This window comes from Stegodyphus dumicola, chromosome 10, assembly GCF_044657685.1.
Source record: "Stegodyphus dumicola isolate Sdum_Otavi_A_Nest chromosome 10, ASM4465768v1".
NCBI lineage: Eukaryota > Metazoa > Arthropoda > Arachnida > Araneae > Eresidae > Stegodyphus > Stegodyphus dumicola.
The window spans coordinates 151,432,864-151,452,966 of record NC_140777.1 but is presented as its reverse complement, the minus strand read 5'-3'; the positions used below and the strand labels follow the sequence as shown (position 1 = coordinate 151,452,966).

Sequence of the window (20,103 nt, the reverse complement as noted above, 5' to 3'; positions counted from 1 at the left end):
ATTTAATTAGTATTACCTTCAGTTAATTTTTTGTTAAGCAACTTTCCTTTCAGTCTCGTTTCTAACCACGCTTTCCTGGCAGGATGCTAATAAGCTAGCGCGTTTGTATCCAAATTGAGGTAAAAAGAAGTAAGCGAAGATTTTGAAGGTTTCAAAGCGTGTTATGCGTGCTTGAAAGCCGCGTTGTTATTCTGAATTACACCAGCTGGATTCTGTGGCTTTGAGTGCTTCTAGCCATTAAGCTTGTTTCCGCAGACTTCTACGAGTCAGAGCCTTCTTGCGAGTTAAGTAATCCTGTGAACTGATAGACTAATGTAATACATTTTATTTTAAGCTCAGCGTTATTTGTTTGAGTTAAACCAGAAGTGTTGGTTTTATGAAAGCCCGAGTGGGGCCATTTGTATTATGTTTTATTGAATAAAGGGTTCTTTACACCCTCCTTACGACTTTCTCTCAGCATAAAAACCTGAGGATAATTCCTAATACAGTCATTTAGGGCTTGTTAGTTTAGCCCAAGAGAACAAGACTCTATAACAATTAAAAGAATAACATATACCAGTGAAATGGTTTTCGTAATGCCTTATATAAAATTTAATTCCATTAAATGTTCGTGAATTAGAATCCAAATAACATTTTCGTATCATAATATTTGAAAGCTTTAGTTAAGCTTTAGTTAGCATAATATTTGAAAGTCTATTGTTTTTCAAATATGCCAAAAATAGAAATATCCGGTTAGGTAAATAAACTAATTAGTTTTGATAATTATTAAAGAACAAAATTATTCATAAGTTATATAGTCCAAGTAAATTTGTTTGAAACGTTTTTTTTTTAAATCAAAATTACAAAATATCACATTTTTGGTCTCTCCATTTTTAGTTTATTTAAACATAATCTCCGTTACTCTACCTGTAGTTCTCCGCTACTGAGTTATTGTTTTTAAATATGATGAAAAAGCAGGTTGTTTGTTCCGCCAAAGAAAACATGCTGTTAATTAGCACGCGGTACTACAAGCGGTCGATGAATACTACAAGCGGTTGATGAATGTGGAAGCAAACTGAGAAATTGGAGATTAGAAAAAAATGAACATATGAATAACTAAAAAGATGGAAATTTTTGATGGTCTTCCCAGGAATGGAGAGTGTTTACTGACGTGTACTTATTTCTTTTCTTAGCGGCCCACCAACAGAGGAACGGTAAATTCACTGAACACTGGTAGTTCGGTCCGAGGTTCGAATCCCGAGAACGAGCTGGCTGCTGGAGCATTTTCTTGCTTTTTCTCGTGTAACGTGGATGCGAGCTAGTTTCCCTGAGAAAGTTCTCCACGAAGACAATCTTCCCCTTAGCCAAATAGCCTTTGAGGCTTTGTCGCAATACATAAACCAAACCATCTTTTCTTATCTTTGCGGGAGGAGAATTTTCCATCTAAATAAGATTATTTTCCTTTCACCGAAGTGAGAAAGACTCATCTCGGACTAAACCAGTCTTAAGTGTGCTAGCATTATGAAATTACATACAAGTTCAGAAATTCGATCAATAACAATACATTTTTTTAGTTTAGTCGTCGGCCACGAGTTGGCCGTTACTGAGATAATATAATGTAACACACCATAAAATTATTAGAAATACTTCTTAAATGATATTTACGTAAATAAATGAGAAAAAACTGTTTTTAAAAACTATGTTTAAAACGTACTGAGAAGAACTCTCCTTCTGCATACATTTCATAACATCAAAAAATAAAATAAATGTAAAAAAAAAAAAAAAACTCATTAGAAATGCATGGGTATTGTTTTAAATCCCTCACTTTCCGATAAGCTCGGCGTTATTGTATTTTGAAATCTAAATTAAGTTAACTACGTGCAAGGAATGGAATAGTTTTTACAAACTGCAGTCTGAGAAGTACAGTTCATGAACATTGTTGGATAACATGATGTAATAAAAAGAAATTATGCTAAAAATCATTAGATTATAGACATTTCTAATGCTATAAATAAGCTTTACTGAGAGCTAATAATGAATAAATCTACTGGTTTATATTGAAATCATCGGGTTATTCTTTTATAAATTATTAGTCCTGAAACGATGACTAAGCGGACAACAGCAAACTGTTCATTTCCTGCAGTCCACTTCTAAAATTGTCATATTTTTTAATCCCCTGCTTGATATTTTATACATTACCAGTAAGCCTCGGAGTCTCTAGCGAATCGAATAAGCGAACGTTTAAAATTCGCTAAAGTATGAACAGTATCGGAGTGAGAATAGAATTAAAAAGCGAGAATATATCCAAAGCCGGAAATAATAACTAACTCAAGCCTTTAGTTCATTCGTTTCATGGTGTCATAAAATTAATAATATCTTAAAACTAACATAAAAACAGGTCGCATAACACAAATCACAAAATTAGATCAAAAAGATTTTTCTTTTTTAATTCTGAAAACTTTCAGATTTTATATTACTCCAAAAGGGGTGTTTTTTTAACGTTTTGTGCATTACCTTTATTTATTTAATATCATGTTCTTCGCGCTTAAACCGTAAAATTCAATTCAACACCAATATCGCAAAATAATTTTAAAAGAGCATATCTTTAGAATTCCGATACACAGTCTCGCGCGCTGGAGATAATTTTTTTTTTTTCGTACAATGTTGCCATTCTTCGTTTTGAAATGTTTGAGTATGTTAATCGAAATTTCGTTAAAGTTTTACAAAATTTGAAATAGATAATAAAACAAATTCCAAATTTGGGCTTCCAGATGCCCATATTCGAGTGGAGGATTACGTTATTCAAAATTTGATGTCTCTAGGTACCGTTGTCTTTCACAATGCGAGAAATATACATACATTTATACAGATTCTTCATTATTTAATTTCTTTAAATATAATTCAGGGCTCTAATATTTGGTGCCAACAATTTGAAAAGTTAAACTCCATTTTATAGTGGACGACGCAGAGGAAAAAAAAATAATGATAAATTTGTAACCTTTGTTTATAACACCAAGTAGTAAAATTTTTTTTTAAATATATGGATTTGCTTTGCATATCTTATGATCCAGATACTTTTATCGATTTACATCCTGAATATAAATAGTTTAAAAAATATTTAAAATATATGTCAACTCTTAACGTCCTGTAAACGAAAACACTGGTCAGCTGAGTACGTCCATGCCACAGACAATTTTTTTCTCCTCCTTTTCTAATATAAGATAGCCCTATGTTTTCATCATATTTGTTGTTATTTCACTCAACTGCAGCCAGGTTAAACAGTATGCAGGTTTTTTAAGCGTAAAGCGAATTCCTCACCCTTTTTGCCTACTGTTATTGTTTATTTCTTAGTATAAAATGAATTAGTTTTAACTTGTGATGTTATGTCTGAAAGAGCTTCATGTGCTTTCGTTTTAGAAAACATCAAATAGCCTTTTCTGTGGGCGTCGGTTTGAATCCTACTTCTAATAATATTTGCTTTTTTTATTAATTTATCTTTGTGATCAGTATTTCAATTTCAGCTCTATAGAGAGCTAAACTGATATAATTGGAAAAATAGATTCTTTTCTGACTGCTTTTGAGAGTTTTGTCCAGTGTCTCTTGTTTTGCTTTCCAGTGTAAATTAAAGCTGATTTTTTCCCTTGTATCTATAATTTATTTTTCTGTTAGTCTTGCATTTTTGGCATAGTATTTCGAAAGGCCAAGTTACTGTATATTTCAAATATCACTAGTCTAAAATTTCTAAAAGTACTTTTTAATTCTTCGAACATAACAGTTAAGTGAGTGGAAAAATTATTGAACACTGGCAGTCGACCTGGTTTTCAAATACAGGAAAGCGTTTGCATCGCTACACCGAATGACTGCATGAGAGGTTTTTATGGTTTTCCCATGTGCAAGGTCAATGTGAAACAACTTTCTTTAAAATATCTTCTTCTAAGGCATCCCTTTCCTATCGTCTTTGTGTCCTCTGTCGTAATCTAAGTAATCCTAATCATAAACCTTTATTGTTCTCCTACAGGCAGTATTATGTATCTAATGTTTTAAAAAATATGTTACCGTACCCGTCTGTGTCAGGATGGCCGAGCGGTCTAAGGCGCTGCGTTCAGGTCGCAGTCCACTTCTGTGGGCGTGGGTTCGAATCCCACTTCTGACAATCATTAACATTTTGGATCATTTGATAACCTAAAGGATCATTATTATTATTATTAATTACGAGTGTTACAAATGAAAACGGTTATATTACAACATTTCGTAATTGTAAGCATTCTACAATGTTATCTTTATCTGTAACTGATGAAAAACATATATTAATATAAAATACGCTTTTATTAGAAGCTCTTTTTTTTTCCTTTCCTTTTATCGCAAATATGCGCATTTTCTAAACTTAGAAGCTATTTCTTTTTCAGTTTACCTTAAGATATAAGGAAACACAGTATGTCATCCTGTATAAATGAAAAAATTATAAACTAACATATCATTAAAGCCATTTAACTTGAATGCTTTATTTTAATAAAAAGATTTAATATTTTATTGAGCTAATATTAACGTTTTCGAGTTGATATTAGTAGTGTTTTTTCGTATAAAACTGACATTTGTGACTGACATTAGTGATATTCCTCGTATTCGTTTTGACCACTACATTTAGGTAGATTGATTAAGGCAAAATAAGTGTAGGGCTATCTGTCTGTAGAGAGGTAGGCTTTTCTGAAGAACTTATTAATTTCACAGATACATGTCAGTGTAGAGAATCAGTGTATCGGTAGAGTAGAAGTAGCAGAATTATTTGGATCAAGTCCAGATCAAAAAACTGAAAATTCAAATCAAACGGAAATAATGATAATAAATGAAATGAAAAACTTTAAGATACCGATTGCTTTAGAAGAAGTTAAAGTTAATAATAATATTATGCCAGAGAGAAACAAGAAGTTTTAGATTTAAAATTGAGTATCGAGATTGTTTTGCAATAAATATGGAGGAATTTGGGGGTGTACAAATTTAACAAAAATGGATATTAAAGAAATTGAGCGGAGTAAGCCTATTTGCAGGAAGTCGACAATTGAGAACGCCTTGGAAATTTGTTTAATGCTAACGATAGATGAACAAATTCTTATGATTCAGCATTCATGATCCAGAATTACTCAAATTAATAGACATTAAAAAAAAAGAAAAATGACAGAACGAATGCAGAGAAATATGTAACTGAAAATTACATCTTGAAGAATAATCGATTGTTTCGTAAAGTAAAAGATCGAGAAAAGCAGAAATCGTTATATGTCATACCTAAGTCGATGAGAAAATGTATTCTAGCAAATTTTAACAATCTTTTGGGATATTTTTCAGCAGACAGAACTGTTGCCAAAATCAAGGAGTTATACTGGTTTAAAGGAATGAAACGTTATGTTATGCGTCACATTTCGATGTGTTTCGAATGCCTGAAATTTCGATGTGTTTCGATGCCTAGTGCCTAGTGGTAAGAAAAAAGGAGTACTGCATCCAATTAGACCTGGTAGAAGACTGTTTGACATCACGCATGTATTTGTAATAATTGATAATTTTACAATATTTACGCGCTTATCCTATGAAAAGTACTGCAACCACGTATGCATTAGTTGCATTGAAGAGTTTTGTAGATGATTTCGGGTTACCAGAAAAAATTATCAGCGATAGAGGGACATGTTTCACAGCGAAGGAATTTAGAGAGTACTGAGAAAATAATGGAATCAGTTATAGCCTCAATTCAACTCAATATCTAAGTGGTAATGGAATGGTGGAAAGAGCAAATCGAGCAGTTTTGACTACGATTAAAACGAGTATGGAAATTCCGACTCATAGGGACTGGAACAAAAAGATTAAGGAACGCGAAAGAAATTTAAACAATATGATAAATAAGACTACAAATAAAAGTCCTTTCGAAATGCTTCACGGTTATTCACCAAAATTCAACGACGGATTGATGAGGATGATTACAGCCAAAGATACAAATGAATGGGAGAATTCAATAATCTTACAAAATGAAGCTAGAAAGAGAATTGAAGATATGCAGATAAAAATGAAAGCAAATTATGACAAGAAGAAAAGCAATTCTTTAATACTCGAATGAGGAGAAATAATAGTTATGAGAAGAGTACCTAAATCAACTGGAGAATCAACCAAAACACAAACAAAATATCGAGGACCTTTGGTAGCTACAGAAAATTTACCAAGTGATAACTGTAGAGTGAATTAGAAGAGAAGGTGAAAGAACGTTTCTTTAGTACGACAGCTCATGTAAGCCAATTGAAATCATGGCAGTTTCAAGCTGAATCAAAGGAGGACGACGATGATGGTGATGACATTAGTGTTGCTGATAACGATAACAACGCGCCGCACATTACTAAAACTAGGACACGGAAGAAGAATAGAAAAGTGTGGTGAATCTATATGGCAGTTAAAGACTTTCGAACTATAAATTTTAATATTATAGATTTATTTTTTTAATTATAAGTTCTTAATGTTCCGAGGTCGTAACTAAGTCAGGATGCCCGAATGTAAACGCAACTCATTGATTTTATTTTAAATATATTTTATCCGACTGGCAACGAGAGAGTATTTTTGATGGAAGCCGATTTGAATGGTAATGTTTATAAAATGCGCAGAGTAATTCTGTATTTTTATTTGTACCGTCTGAGTGATATGTAAGTAATGCGCGAATAAAGATTTATTTGCATAAGTGAAGAATTTTTCTTAATAAAGGAAGTAACTAATACATGTATTTGGATCTAATTACTCCGTTTTACCGTTCAGCCGCTGGTGGGAGTTCTTACATGGAAAAGAGGTTTCAAACAAATAGGCTGAATTTCTAACTTTCTAAAATAAAGTCTCTGATTGCAACAGAAAATCTGCGGACCAGAAATCAGTTGCGAGTCTCTAAATACATTTGTAGTTATAATAAACAAAGATTTACATAAGCATTAGTTTATCTGAATTGCTGCAAGGAAAGATCTATTTATCAGCGAAAAAGAGGAGAAAAAGATGCACAAAGTTGAGTTCGACAATGCAGAGAAAGTTGCAATAAAAGACGTATGACTGTTGCAGGTTTTCTTGTACTGGGAAATTAACTCTTTCGCATCGAGTGCAGCAAAAAATCTCTTTCCCTCAAACATTTAAAACGCCCGTATAGTATAGAAATTTCTGAAGGAATAGATTTCCTTTCCCAACTCCTGTTAAGTAAAATGATACAGCATTAATAATAAGCTACTTAAGTGAAGTGATTGCTTCTGTCTTGGAGGTCTGGTCTGTGGTTTTCACCCACTGTGTGCAGTTTTCCCCTTGGAACAGGATTGCAAGTGCGAGCATGAACAGCTAAACGATGACGTTAAACAAAGGTGACGGAAGTCACATCAAAAGAAAGAGTAGCATGCCATTTAAGAATTTGCGAAACCAATGAGCCATACATTTCGGGCGTCCTGCCGATGTCTGAATGCACGGACGTTACGGGCGACTTCCCTGCGCAAGAGTTAAAAATGAGAAACGTGAAGGGAAAATGTTCTAATCATCTCATCTCACTATCAGGTTTTACATATGATATTTACAAAAGAAGTTTCGTTTCCGTGTCTGAATGACTGGCAAAGAATAAAATGACATTAAGACAAAGCCAAGATTTATACTTAGTATACTACCGCTATATTCCTTGAAAATAGTGAAGCCTGCTATGGACACTGTATATCATTTCAATATATTAGTGAAAAGTTCTCTATGAAATGGCTATGCTTTGTCGACTTGGCTAACATATTTCTGCAAAGCTGATATTTTACCAACGGACTATTGTACGTATGACGTCCTGAAAAGATCTCTTCCTAAGTCCAAATCTCTAACGACTGCTGGACTTCAGAAGATAGTCAAAGGGCAGTAGAAAGCAATAGCGCCGGAAGTTTTTCTAAAAGTACTTCCATCATAGAAAACACATGCGAAGTCATAGTCTAGTAAAAAGTGTCGTCAGATGGAATGATATTTAAACAACACGTATTTATATTTTAAATTCTAAGTAAACTGTTGCAAATATTTTAACACCGTCTGTGCTCAAGTTTAACTGAATATGCATACTTTATTTCATTTTACAGGTCTGCATGGTTATATCTGGACTTCTCCAATATGCTGTTCTAGCAGCTTTCTTCTGGATGCTTTTAGAAGGAATTTTGTTGTACAGACTGGTGATAGTCGTTTATGAAGTAAAGAAGATACGATTACCTCTAGTTTATGGTTTAGCATACGGTAAGTGAAAAAATGTTCAGAAATGTAACTGAAATTTAGCTTCTCATATTTCTGTTAAATACCTTGAAGCCGGTCCCGATTCATAAAGACGGAGACCTAGGGCAAAACCTGTTACAAAGCCCCTTTCCCCCTAAATTTTTTAATGTAGAAAATGTCACTGATGTAAGTTATATTTTATGTAAAGTGAATATTGGATAAAATATGCCGTGAAATAACTTTATAAATTCAAAGTTAATTAAAGAAAAATTTTCTTTTATTAAAGAAGAAAAATTTGAAAATGCTCAGGTTTTAACGGTTGCCGAAAGAGTTTGTTAAGATCTACGCTCTCGCTGAACTCGCAGACTACCATCTCTGCTGTTACACTCACACCTGCTAACCCATTTCTTTTTGTATTTATGCAGATTTCTCATTATTTAATTGCTTTAAAAGTAATAAAGGGCGATCGTTTTTCGTGGCAACAATTTAAAAAGTGATTCAGATATTTAAAGCGATACGCCACCAAATGCCTTTTCGTAACAAATAGCCCATTTGAGCTAACGCCCTTTGGACTAAAAAGATAAATTTCACCATTTTTTATGTTTCGTTTTGACAGTTTTAATTTAGTATATGCTTTGTAAAATATCAACTCACATCGTCAACTCGGATCTTGCTTTTTTTCCTGAATGGAAATGAAGAAAAAAGAAAAAAGAACCTAAAGAAGTCTTACTCATTTTGTTACGAAAATTTATTTACAGAAGTATGACTAAATTAATCCAATTAAATTGCTAATACATTCAATAACAATGTGCATGAATATAATGTAGAATTCAAAAATTCAGTTTCTTTTAAACATGGTTTCCATTGTCGATGTACTTAGAACTGAAACACAATGATTTCATTTTATATTTAAAGAACTAAATTTATAATGTCAGTAACAGAACTCAGCAGCTATTTTCAGCGTATTTGGACTTATAGTCTGCTACTTTAGAAAAGGCACTTCCAGGCATCTGCTTCATAGTACAAACATTAAGTATAACATTATGAATAACATCAATCAGTTCAGGTAGGTCAATATTAGTAAGTTCTGTCTTAATAGCAATTAGTCCTGAAGCCCTGTTATTATTTAGATTCTCAGTAGCCTTCCTCACTTCACATAATGATGGTGCATCAGGTTCCAGAGTTCGATCAATTTCAGCAACATTCAGGTCGGTAGTTAGGTCTGTCGCCTCCTTTGGAAGAAGATCTCTAAAGAACTTTCCCCATCTTTCCAGCACTTCAACTCGATTACTTGTAAGCTCGCCATCACCTTTCCTACAAGTTGTGGCGCTTGATTGATGCTCTCATGGTCTGGACCAGGTATCCAAATCCTTCCAATTGGCTTGCCATTTCTTGTTGTTGGACTTGTCCAGAAGCTTCCATCCAGTTTTCGGCCATTTCAGTTCGACAAGTGTTCGGGCGCCAATGTGATATTGCGCGGCCCCAACCTACACGCAACAATAATAGTGACTGCTATGAACTGGAAAGTACACAAAACTCTTAAGAAGGGTTTAACTCCCTTTTTAATATACTTTAGAAGTTACAGATGCGTGCACTTGACGCTCACAAACTACGCCGACCCGGCGGTAAAATAAAAATAAGAAACTAAAAATGAATAATAACAAGTTACTACCTACGAGGCTCTCTAAACGTAACTAACCTAACCGCGTTCTAAGATACAGCTGATATTTCAGCAAACTTCTCTGAATATTAAACTGAAAGATTCAACTATCTGCCGAGGCAAGCACACAGGCCGAAACGCGCGGTTCTTCAATTTCTACCTAGCCACCTTCACGCTCGTGAAGCAAGAAAGCACACTTACGAACTTGTTTCCCTTCTATTTAACTCAAATTACTTCCGCTGACAATTTGAATACTTTGCGCGTTCTACTAAAATTTACATACTCTGGCATTGGCAATTCCAGGGGAAAGTAAGGCTTGACAGGAAAGATAGTTTAAACTTAAAATAAATGTTAGTTAAAATAAATATAAACCCTACATTTGCCGCTGCCAGAATTTGGTAAACTTGGAAGCAGGTCCTAGAAACGACCTGTTGAAGAGTTTCCATATTCTGAACTAAAATTTAAGAGCTTCGTTTACATAAAACAAACTGTTTTCTCACAAATTAGAATAAATTTCTGTAGATAATCATTTTACCCTCTCTTCTTACAGCAACCTTTCCTGGACTTCAGCAATCAATCTGTTCTCTTCCTTCCAGCATCTGGAAGGAATAAGTATCAGTATCTTTCTAAATACATTATAATTTACACTTTCTTGACACTGAATAAGTTTTTGTTCGTTTTATTTTTCTTAATTACTACTTAATTCACATTCATTCAAGTATTCAAACATGAATTTAACTTTACCCTGGCTCTCCACCATGTGTGGTGTCAAAACGGGAATATTCGTGTTTTAGTATTGCAACATTTCCCCTTACCACAATGATTTGTTAGCATTCAACGACCAAATAGACACACCTTACTCGATATTCTAAAACTCGATGAGCTATTTTAACATTCTTAAAATTCAAGTGTAGGTGGAGAACCCTACAAAACACATTCATTCTAACTTCCCCCTCATTCATCTTTAGACATGCAGGCTTTCGCTCTAAAGCATGATTTTATCTACATTTTAATACTTAATTTGAATTCATTGCTTTTGAGCATTTACTTTTAGCATCTAAAATTTTATGCTTCTAGACTAAATTGTACTTTTACATAACTTTCAAGTATTTACGTATATTTACAAACTTCTAATACATATGATTTTTACAATTTACCATAAAATGAATAAGAGAAAAATAAATTTTTACTTCACGCATTCTTCGCCAAGCTGGCGGCACTGAAACTAAAGTTCTCATTAATACAAGAATACGAAGTTATTTTACTTTCGGCCAAATTTTGGCTTGAACATAACAGAATTAGTCTTTCGACCAACAGGAACTGCTTGTTCTTAGATTTTATACTTAAAGAAAATAATACTTTTTGCCTTAGCTAAATAAAGTAAAACAAAACTAAGTCTCAACCGAGACACATTGACTTCCGTCAAAACATAGAACTTCGTATTTACGCATAACATTTCGGAACAAAAGAAAAAAAAATATAGAAGATTTTAACTTATATTTGAGTTTTCGATGATTGGAACTCCGACATCCTCTTCTGGCAGAACTGCTCCCACGTTATAGGTTTCATCGACGTCAGTCGTCTGCTTTGTGTTTTTCGAGTTTCGGCCATGTTGATTTTTCTTTTTCGCCCTCTGTATGCAGGCCTCTTGGAGTGGTAGTCGTCGGGTTGCTGTCTTTTCCGTTTTGCACCTGGACGGCTGGTCTTGGCGTCTTCCGGTCTGGAATCGTGCTTGAATTTCTTCTGTTGGTGGTGGTCTTTTCGTTCCTCCCGCTGCCTTTTCGTTCTCGTGAACGGCGGCCTTGTTTTCTCCTGACTATCTGGCCCTGGAAGTGTTTTCCTCGATGCAGAATTTCTACTGCGATACGTTGTAACTGATCTTTTCCTCTTTACCAAAGATTCTTTACACGGCGGCGTTGCTTTCTTGTATTTCTTAAATGCTGGAGTCTGAACATTTTCATTTCTTCTTTTCGGTACCGTCGCATGACTTGTAGAAGGGCTAGGTTTCTCTTCAGTTCTCTGCTTCTTGGGTGGTGGAGCAGGTGACGTTACTTCTGGACCTTCCACTTCTTTTACGCTTGAGTCCTGCAAGAAACTTTTAAGAATTTCAAAATCATTTTGATTATAATATTTTTTCACCTGGTCGGGACTTGCTTTACAGATTTCCCCTCTCTCGTTCTTAAGGTACAATACGACTCCCTTGATTTCCTGAATTACATAGAGGCCTTCAAATTTTGGAGCTAACTTTGCAGTAAAATTGTCTGGGGCACTTGATAAAGAAAATTTCCGCTTCAACACTTTATCCCCAACTTTAAAATCTGCTTCACGGCGTTTTCTATCATAGTATAATTTCTGTCTATTTCTTATTGAATCGATATCTGTGTGTTCAAAGTTTTCGGGGTCTTTCAAATACGCAAAGATACTTCCAAATTCAGGATCAGCTTTCAATTCAGCAATAATTGTTTCTCTAGAATCTAAAATTTTTGAAGTCAACACAGCGCATTTGACTTCATTTCCTTTCATCGTCCAGTTTTATACGAGATAGTGCATCAGCTACATTGTTTTCCTTACCCGGTTTATATTTAATTATAAGGTTATACTCTTGAAGTTTTAAAGCCCATCGTATTAACCTGGGAGTTAGGTTTTTCCCCGAGTAAAGTCTGCCAACAGCCGAGTGATCCGAAAAGACTGTTACTAGCGCTTTGCCGAAATAAACTCGAAATTTGTGTACAGCCATTAATACGGCTAACGTTTCTCTCTCTGTAGCTGTATAATTCCTTTGCGTAGGGTTCAAAGTTTTACTAAAAATGCCAAAGAATGGCCATTTTGCATGAGAACAGCACCTACAGCATAGTCCGACGCATCTGCTGCAATTTCCAAATTTTCGTCCCCCTCCGGGAATTTCAAAACAGGGGCAGATGAGCCCTTCTTTTAACCTTTCAAATGCAGTATTTGCTTCTGCTGTCCACGTGAATTTACTTTTCTTTCTTTTAATTACTAACAAGGGTTCAACAATATTAGCAAAATCTTTTATGAACGACCGATAATAAGAACATAACCCAAGGAAAGAAGAAAGTTTCTTGGCGGTGTTGGGAGGTGGGAAATTCTTGATGGCTTTTATTTTTGAATCCTGAGTTTCTGTACCCTTTTGCGAAATTTTATAACCCAGATATTTAAGTTCTTTAGTTGCGAACTTGCATTTTGATGCATTAATTGTAAGACCGGCCTCTTTTAATAATTTAAAAACTTTTAAGTCTTTAATATGTTGTTTCAACGTATTACTCGTTATAATTATATCATCTAGATAGATTAAAGTCGATTTTCCTAGGACAGGCTTTAGAACAATGCCCATAGCTCTTTGGAATGTTGACGGGGCCCCACACAACCCGAAGAGCATGCGTAAAAATGCATAAGTGCCCGATTTTGTTATAAACGCGGTTTTATGTATTTCTTCGGATCTCATAGCTATTTGATAGTAGCCAGACGTTAAGCCCAACGTAGTCATGTATCTCGTAGACTTAATCTTTCTAATAATTTCCTCTATAACCGGCAAAGGGTAAACTTGGAATTTAGTAACACTATTAAGCTTTCTGTAATCGATAGCAAACCTCCAAGCCATTTTATCCGAAGGAGTAAAGTCATTCTTTTTCCTACATAGTACGACTGGACTCGCGTACTCACTATTTATGGGCGTTATTATTTGGTTCTTTAACATTTCCTGAATGTGTTCTTCGATGATTTGCTCTTTCTGTTTATCGTAGCGGTAAGGTTTAGTCCTACAGGGTTTGTCGGCAGTTAACTGTATATAACGCGTAACAATTTGACAGTTACCAGGCCGTTCTGAAAACAAATTCGAAAAAGTACTCACCACTTGCTAGATGGCTTGACTTTCATGGTCATTCAAATGGCTAAGGTCGACTTGCGGTTGTTCCACTTGCTCCACCACCCTCCGATCCATCTCCAGCACAATAGAACTTTCCTGAAAATTCAGTTTGGCCTTCGCGGCTTTTAAAAACTCCATACCTAAAATAAGTGGACTTTGCAAGTTTTTTTACTACAAAAATTAATACTTTAAGGCTTTCGTTTTTAACTTGTATTTGTAATGATAATTTGCCAATACATTGACAAGTTTGTCCTTACACTGCTATGATTTCTGTGTTTTTATTTTTAAATAATCGTAACGTATTAAATTTCTTCTTAAAAAAAGTATCATTCATAAAATTACCTTCTGCTCCTGTATCGAGGAGGGCTTCTACTGGTACATCGCCAACCAGGACTTGTATAATCGGTAATTGTGAGTTTTTTACGACGACCGTATTTAAGTATCTTCTTGAGGATTTTTTCGAAACTTCCGGGGTCTGGACCCTCGCTTTTACAGGCCCCTCTACTCGTTTAAAGCTTTCCTTTCAACTTCTGCCTTCTTGGTACGCGGACGGTTGTTTTCAAATTTCCTTTTTGGGCCTTGACCTTCGAGCTTCGATGAGTTAGCTTGATAGCTCTTTCCCCCATAAGAGCGATTTGCGTTTCTGGTCTGCTCATTTGAAGATTGTCTACGGAGGCCTTGAGAATACGATGCCCCTCTAGCTTTTTCCGCTATTCTGCGGTTTTGGAACTTGACCGCCAACTCGAAGAGTTCCTGCAATGTGCTTGGGTTTCGTATTTCGAAATAATCTTGAACAGCAGATAACAATCTTGGTAAGATTTTTTTCAATAATATCCGCTTCGGGTTTCTTCCCATACATCATATCCATCAGTTTAATTTTTCGCAGATTAAAGTCCGTCAACTCTTCTATATTCCGTTGATAAAAACTCTATAGTTCGGCTTCTAGCTTTGCTCGGTCTTTCACTATGGGAAGGGCCTTTAATAATGATTTTTTTGAAATTTTCGAAGGTATATGTTTGGCCTGCGAATTTCCCTAATAAAAATTTACCTATATTCTTCCACCATAGCGAGGCCTGTCCTCTTAGTGCAGATGTGGCAATGGCAATTTTTGTCTTTCAGGCACAGGGTAGAGCTGGAAATGGTTTTCGAGGCTTTCTAAGAATATCGCCACCGAATTTTTTCCGTCGAAATTGACGTTTGGCTTGATTGATGCACCCATGGTCTGGACCAGGTATCCAAATCCTTCCAATTGGCTTGCCATTTCTTGTTGTTGGACTTGTCCAGAAGCTTCCATCCAGTTTTCGGCCATTTCAGTTCGACAAGTGTTCGGGCGCCAATGTGATATTGCGCGGCCCCAACCTACACGCAACAATAATAGTGACTGCTATGAACTGGAAAGTACACAAAACTCTTAAGAAGGGTTTAACTCCCTTTTTAATCTACTTTAGAAGTTACAGATGCGTGCACTTGACGCTCACAAACTACGCCGACCCGGCGGTAAAATAAAAATAAGAAACTAAAAATGAATAATAACAAGTTACTACCTACGAGGCTCTCTACGTAACTAACCTAACCGCGTTTTAAGATACAGCTGATATTTCAGCAAACTTCTCTGAATATTAAATTGAAAGATTCAACTATCTGCCGAGGCAAGCACACAGGCCGAAACGCGCGGTTCTTCAATTTCTACCTAGCCACCTTCACGCTCGTGAAGCAAGAAAGCACACTTACGAACTTGTTTCCCTTCTATTTAACTCAAATTACTTCCGCTGACAATTTGAATACTTTGCGCGTTCTACTAAAATTTACATACTCTGGCATTGGCAATTCCAGGGGAAAGTAAGGCTTGGCAGGAAAGATAGTTTAAACTTAAAATAAATGTTAGTTAAAATAAATATAAACCCTACAAAGTAATAGACCCGGGATAGGCAAAGCGAGATACAGCACTGATTTTCTGGTAAAATGTTCTCGACTCTTTTCGTGTTTTTAATTTCTCTATCTCATTAAGCTGTTCCTTCCAGTATGCTTTCTCTTTCATATGAAACAGTCTTTTTTTGTTCTCTCAACTCTTTATAATTTTCTCCTACTTCTATAGTATAGTATTTTGAATCATACGCTTATAAGGTTTGTTTTTCTCCTGAATAATTTTTGCACAATCACGAGCGTACCATCCATGTCGTTTATTCCCTTTCAGTTCTCGTATAACTTCCCTTGTAGTATCCTTAATTATTTTTTATATCTGTTTTCAGGAGAAGTCACCATTCTGTAAATCATCACATTTCAGTAGCCTTTTTTTAAATTTATTTCTATAATCTTTTATCGACACAGGTTTGCGCAATGAGTCAACATTCAAAACTCCAGTCATTTGTTGCCTATTCCAAAAGGTCTTACTTATCTTTTCTTTCAGCCTGGAAATCTTCAGAATGTGATCGGAGTCAACACTGGCTCCACGATAATTGCGGACATTCAAAAAGCACTTTTGGTGTCCTATATCCACTAGGAGATGATCAATCTGATTTAATGTTTTTCCATCTGAGGAGCATATGACTTTGTGTATATTTTTACGTTCAAAGAAGGTACCTAATATAATACGTTTATTTGCATTTGCAAAATCAATTAAGTCTTAAGCCATTATCACTACTTTCCTCATGTAAACTGAGATTACCCGCAGAGTTTTCCACTAATCTCATGCCAATCTTAGTATTAATATCACCAATAAACAGTTTTATATCATTTGAAGGGCATTTGCCATAGGAGGCTTCAGGTTTATCATAAAACTAATCCTTAATAGTATCTCATTTGCCCTCAGTAGATGTATGCATGCTGATAATACTAATATTTGGAAGACAAGCTCAAATCCGCACTTAACAATACCTTTCATTTATAGGTTTGAAGTCTATCATTCTGTCTCTTATTTTTCTAGTAACTACAAATCCTACTCCAAAGCAGTGCTGCTTATTCTGACAGCTATATAAAAAAACTGCCTCTTCTCTTATCCAAAATTCCTTGGCCAAGTCCCAAATGGCCAAAGTGTATAATTTATAATTCTCAAACATATCAACCAGATTTTAAACTGCTCCACCCTTATAGAGTGTACGTACATTCCAAGTACCAATATGCAATTCCGTTGTCGTTCTATGTCGTCTGGATGTTTTCCGTCCACGATTTAGCCCTTGAGATTTCTGAACTGGAATTTTGTTTACAGGATGAGGTAGTTAATCCCACGCCCAACCCCCAACCTGGAGGACCAGCCCTCTGATGTAATCAGCTATACCCCCGGAGGTGGAGCTTATTATAAACATTTAAAAGTGGAAGTGAGTCTTTTGTTCTTTTGGTCAGTCACCAATAGAGTTAACATAAGGTCTAATAATGGAGCTTGCTGCAAGCATCTAAAAGTACAGTCATCAAAAAGAAGTTTACCAGAGAGTAAAAGAAGAACTATTGGAGAAGTTTGCCACAAGCTTTAAAAAGTGAAAATCAATCTCTTTCTTGGGGAGTCAGTATGAAAAGGTGACAAGAGAATCAGGAAGATGACTACATTTAAAAATTAAAATTGTATCTCATTCTTGATTAGTGAACAAGATAATCAAGAGAAGGGTTATTTAAAGATCTTGTTGTAAGCATCTAAGCCCTCTGTTAGTCACTCCCCCGAAAGAAAGTTACCAAAAGAATCAAGGGAAGGATTCATAGCGAAACTCTTCTTGACTCAACAGTGACGGTGGAATAGAAGTGCGTCTGAGCGACAGTTTTTGTTCCACTCAGTAAGTCAATGATTGGTCTGCAGGCAAAATGTCCTTTTATCGCTAATAATCCATCGCTAATAAAGGCAGAAATCAAGTATGTGAAGAGAGTATTTGAGCTAGATCCCTGCTTATGTCTCTTTACTTAACGTTCATATTAGAAATTCTTTTCATTAATTAATTTATTATTAATGATTAACTGTTCTGGTTTTTAAAAACACAGCATTAATATATTGATTAATAGCTTAGGCTAATAAATAAGCTACAGGGAAGTAACAGTTAAATTGTTATAACTTAAAATAGAAAGAAAAGAAAGAAAAGATTAGAACTTTTACCAAAACTTGCATTCATCTATATAGTTTGCAATTTTTACTTTGCTTTTTAATTAGCTGTTAATAAGTAGCTTATTGGGCTATTTATTTATTATTACTATATTATACGACGGAAAATCAGTGGAAGCGCCTTTAGTTGAATCATTTTTTTTCAGATACCTCTTTTTATATCCAAAATCTAATAATAGCACTACATTATTAGTTTTCAGAAATTTAAAAATTTAGGTCACCATCGCTGCTCAAAAAATGCTTATGATGCATTTCCATAACTTTGTTCAGTTTGTTATACTTGGTACATCATGATGAGATTTCATATTATTATAATGAAACTTACTTCAGTTTGCAAATATAAAATTAATGTATGCATTGCAGTCATGTGATGAAACCATACAAATTAAAAGACATACTACTTGCTTCAGATCTTAATATTTTTCTTTCGCTGCTTTCTGTTTTAGGTATCCCTTTCTTTATTGTATTGTTGTCGTGCTTGGTGCGGCCGGAGGAAATGATCAGGGAGAAGTAGTGAGTATTCGTCTTAGCAATAAACTTACACGCATTTCATTTTCAAAGATTAAGAAGCATTTATACTATTTGCGTTTGTATCAATAAGTTAGAAACTAACCCTTAAAACTTATTAGTTCCAATCTAAAACTCTTATTTAAATTTAAGCTGTGTTTCCCATAGTTAATCATCGCTGGTCTCATAACCCACTTTTTTGAAGTTATTTCTTCCAAAATTTAGTTTTCGCAAGAGTAACATATTTCTTACTTACTAATGTATTTATCTTGTATATATATTTGGTCCGAAATAAACAAGTGAATGTAGAACTTCTTTCTAACCCCATGCAAAGACCTTCTTTCTGACCATATAGTACCTTCTTTCTGATCCTGTAGTATCTTTCTGGCTTTCTTTCTGACCTTATTGTATCATAAACATCTAATAATATTCTAAATTTGATAAATAGTTTGAACTACTTTTGACACTTTCTAAGGTTCCTCACTCTTTTTGTCTAAGATGAACTTCGAGGAACCTAGTGAACTGTTTAGCGACTTATCGCTCAAGCAACTAAAATGTAGACTCCAGAAGGGTTAAAATACTTTTTTTTTCCCACTCAAAATAAGAATATTCGGGCTTATTATTCGGGCTCTACTCGGGCTTTAACTCGGAATAAGAAATAAGAAACTAAACTACAATTAACTTAAGAAGACTCAGCCGAAGCTAAACACAAGTATCCAACGTAGTTGACCCTTAAATTAAACTACCCGGCAAATATCAATAGGCACGTATAATACGGCCGAACGTAATAGCTTCTAGCCCGACAGGGAGTTATAGGTGAAAATAAGAATTGATTGGAAAGGGACGTTAAAATTAAAAATAACTGTTATAAAATTAAAATATACCTTATAACTTTCCTCTCTTTTTTTTTCTTCCAGAAACTAGGGAGTATAGAACATCTTTCTGATCCTGTACAAAGACATTCTTTCTGACCCTATAGTACCTTCTTTCTGACCCAATACAAAACCCTTCTTTCTGTCCCAATACAAAAACTTTTTTCCTGACCCTATAGTACCTTCGTTTAGTACTTTTTTCCTGTCCCTATAGTACCTTTCTGATCTAATAGTTCTTTGTATTTAATGAACAGTATGGGCTACTTTTAACACATTCCTGTTTTTCTTTTGGAAACCGAAATATACGAGTACCATAAACTTGTGAAGTGCAAAAGACTGGACGTTACCAATTTTTATGTTGCTGCAGTTTGGGATTTCGGGGTGTAATGTAAATTCAAAATCGTTTTACAAATAACTCGACCACAAAACTAATAGTATATGTTAAATAACTGAAAATATTATTATTAATTTTTGTGATCTAAATATACATTAGTTAAATTTACTAAAATTGGTATCCAATTTGTAAAGCAATTCTTAGTAGTCTCTCTCTGCGCTAAAAGCAAGTTCAGGTCAACTACATCATCCTCCATTTCACCACAGGCATCGTTATTCTACCTTGTAGAGGTTATCATTTTCAGTTTCGTACATAGCAGCATCAAAAATGATAGCTTTAAAATCTAAAAAAATTTGATCTTTTTTGTCCAGATATCTTTCACTATACTGTCTCAATAAAAACTCTGTTTTATTGGTAAAACAGCATAACTAGCAGGATAAAGAATCTTGCGAATGCTTAATGGTTGTGACTGCTGAAACCCAGATAAAATTCGCCTCGCTGTTGCCTAAATGATGCGTATTCCAAACATTCGGATAGAATCTTAAGTAAGTAGAACTGCCA

The 20,103-nt window shown here is 34.8% G+C and overlaps 1 protein-coding gene and 1 non-coding gene across 2 annotated transcripts in view; both read left to right on the top strand.

The window, feature by feature from the left end:
• The window catches only part of LOC118183448 (latrophilin-like protein LAT-2), a 56,041-nt gene that overhangs the window by 15,719 nt on the left and 20,219 nt on the right, over positions 1-20,103 (top strand). The window contains exons 8-9 of the mRNA XM_035352987.2: positions 8,079-8,229; positions 18,276-18,342. Coding sequence (XP_035208878.2) covers positions 8,079-8,229; positions 18,276-18,342 — 218 coding nt within the window. The remainder of the gene's footprint in view (positions 1-8,078; positions 8,230-18,275; positions 18,343-20,103) is intronic.
• TRNAL-CAG (transfer RNA leucine (anticodon CAG)) lies at positions 4,049-4,132 on the top strand. Its single transcript has one exon. It is a non-coding gene; the product is annotated as a tRNA-Leu (tRNA).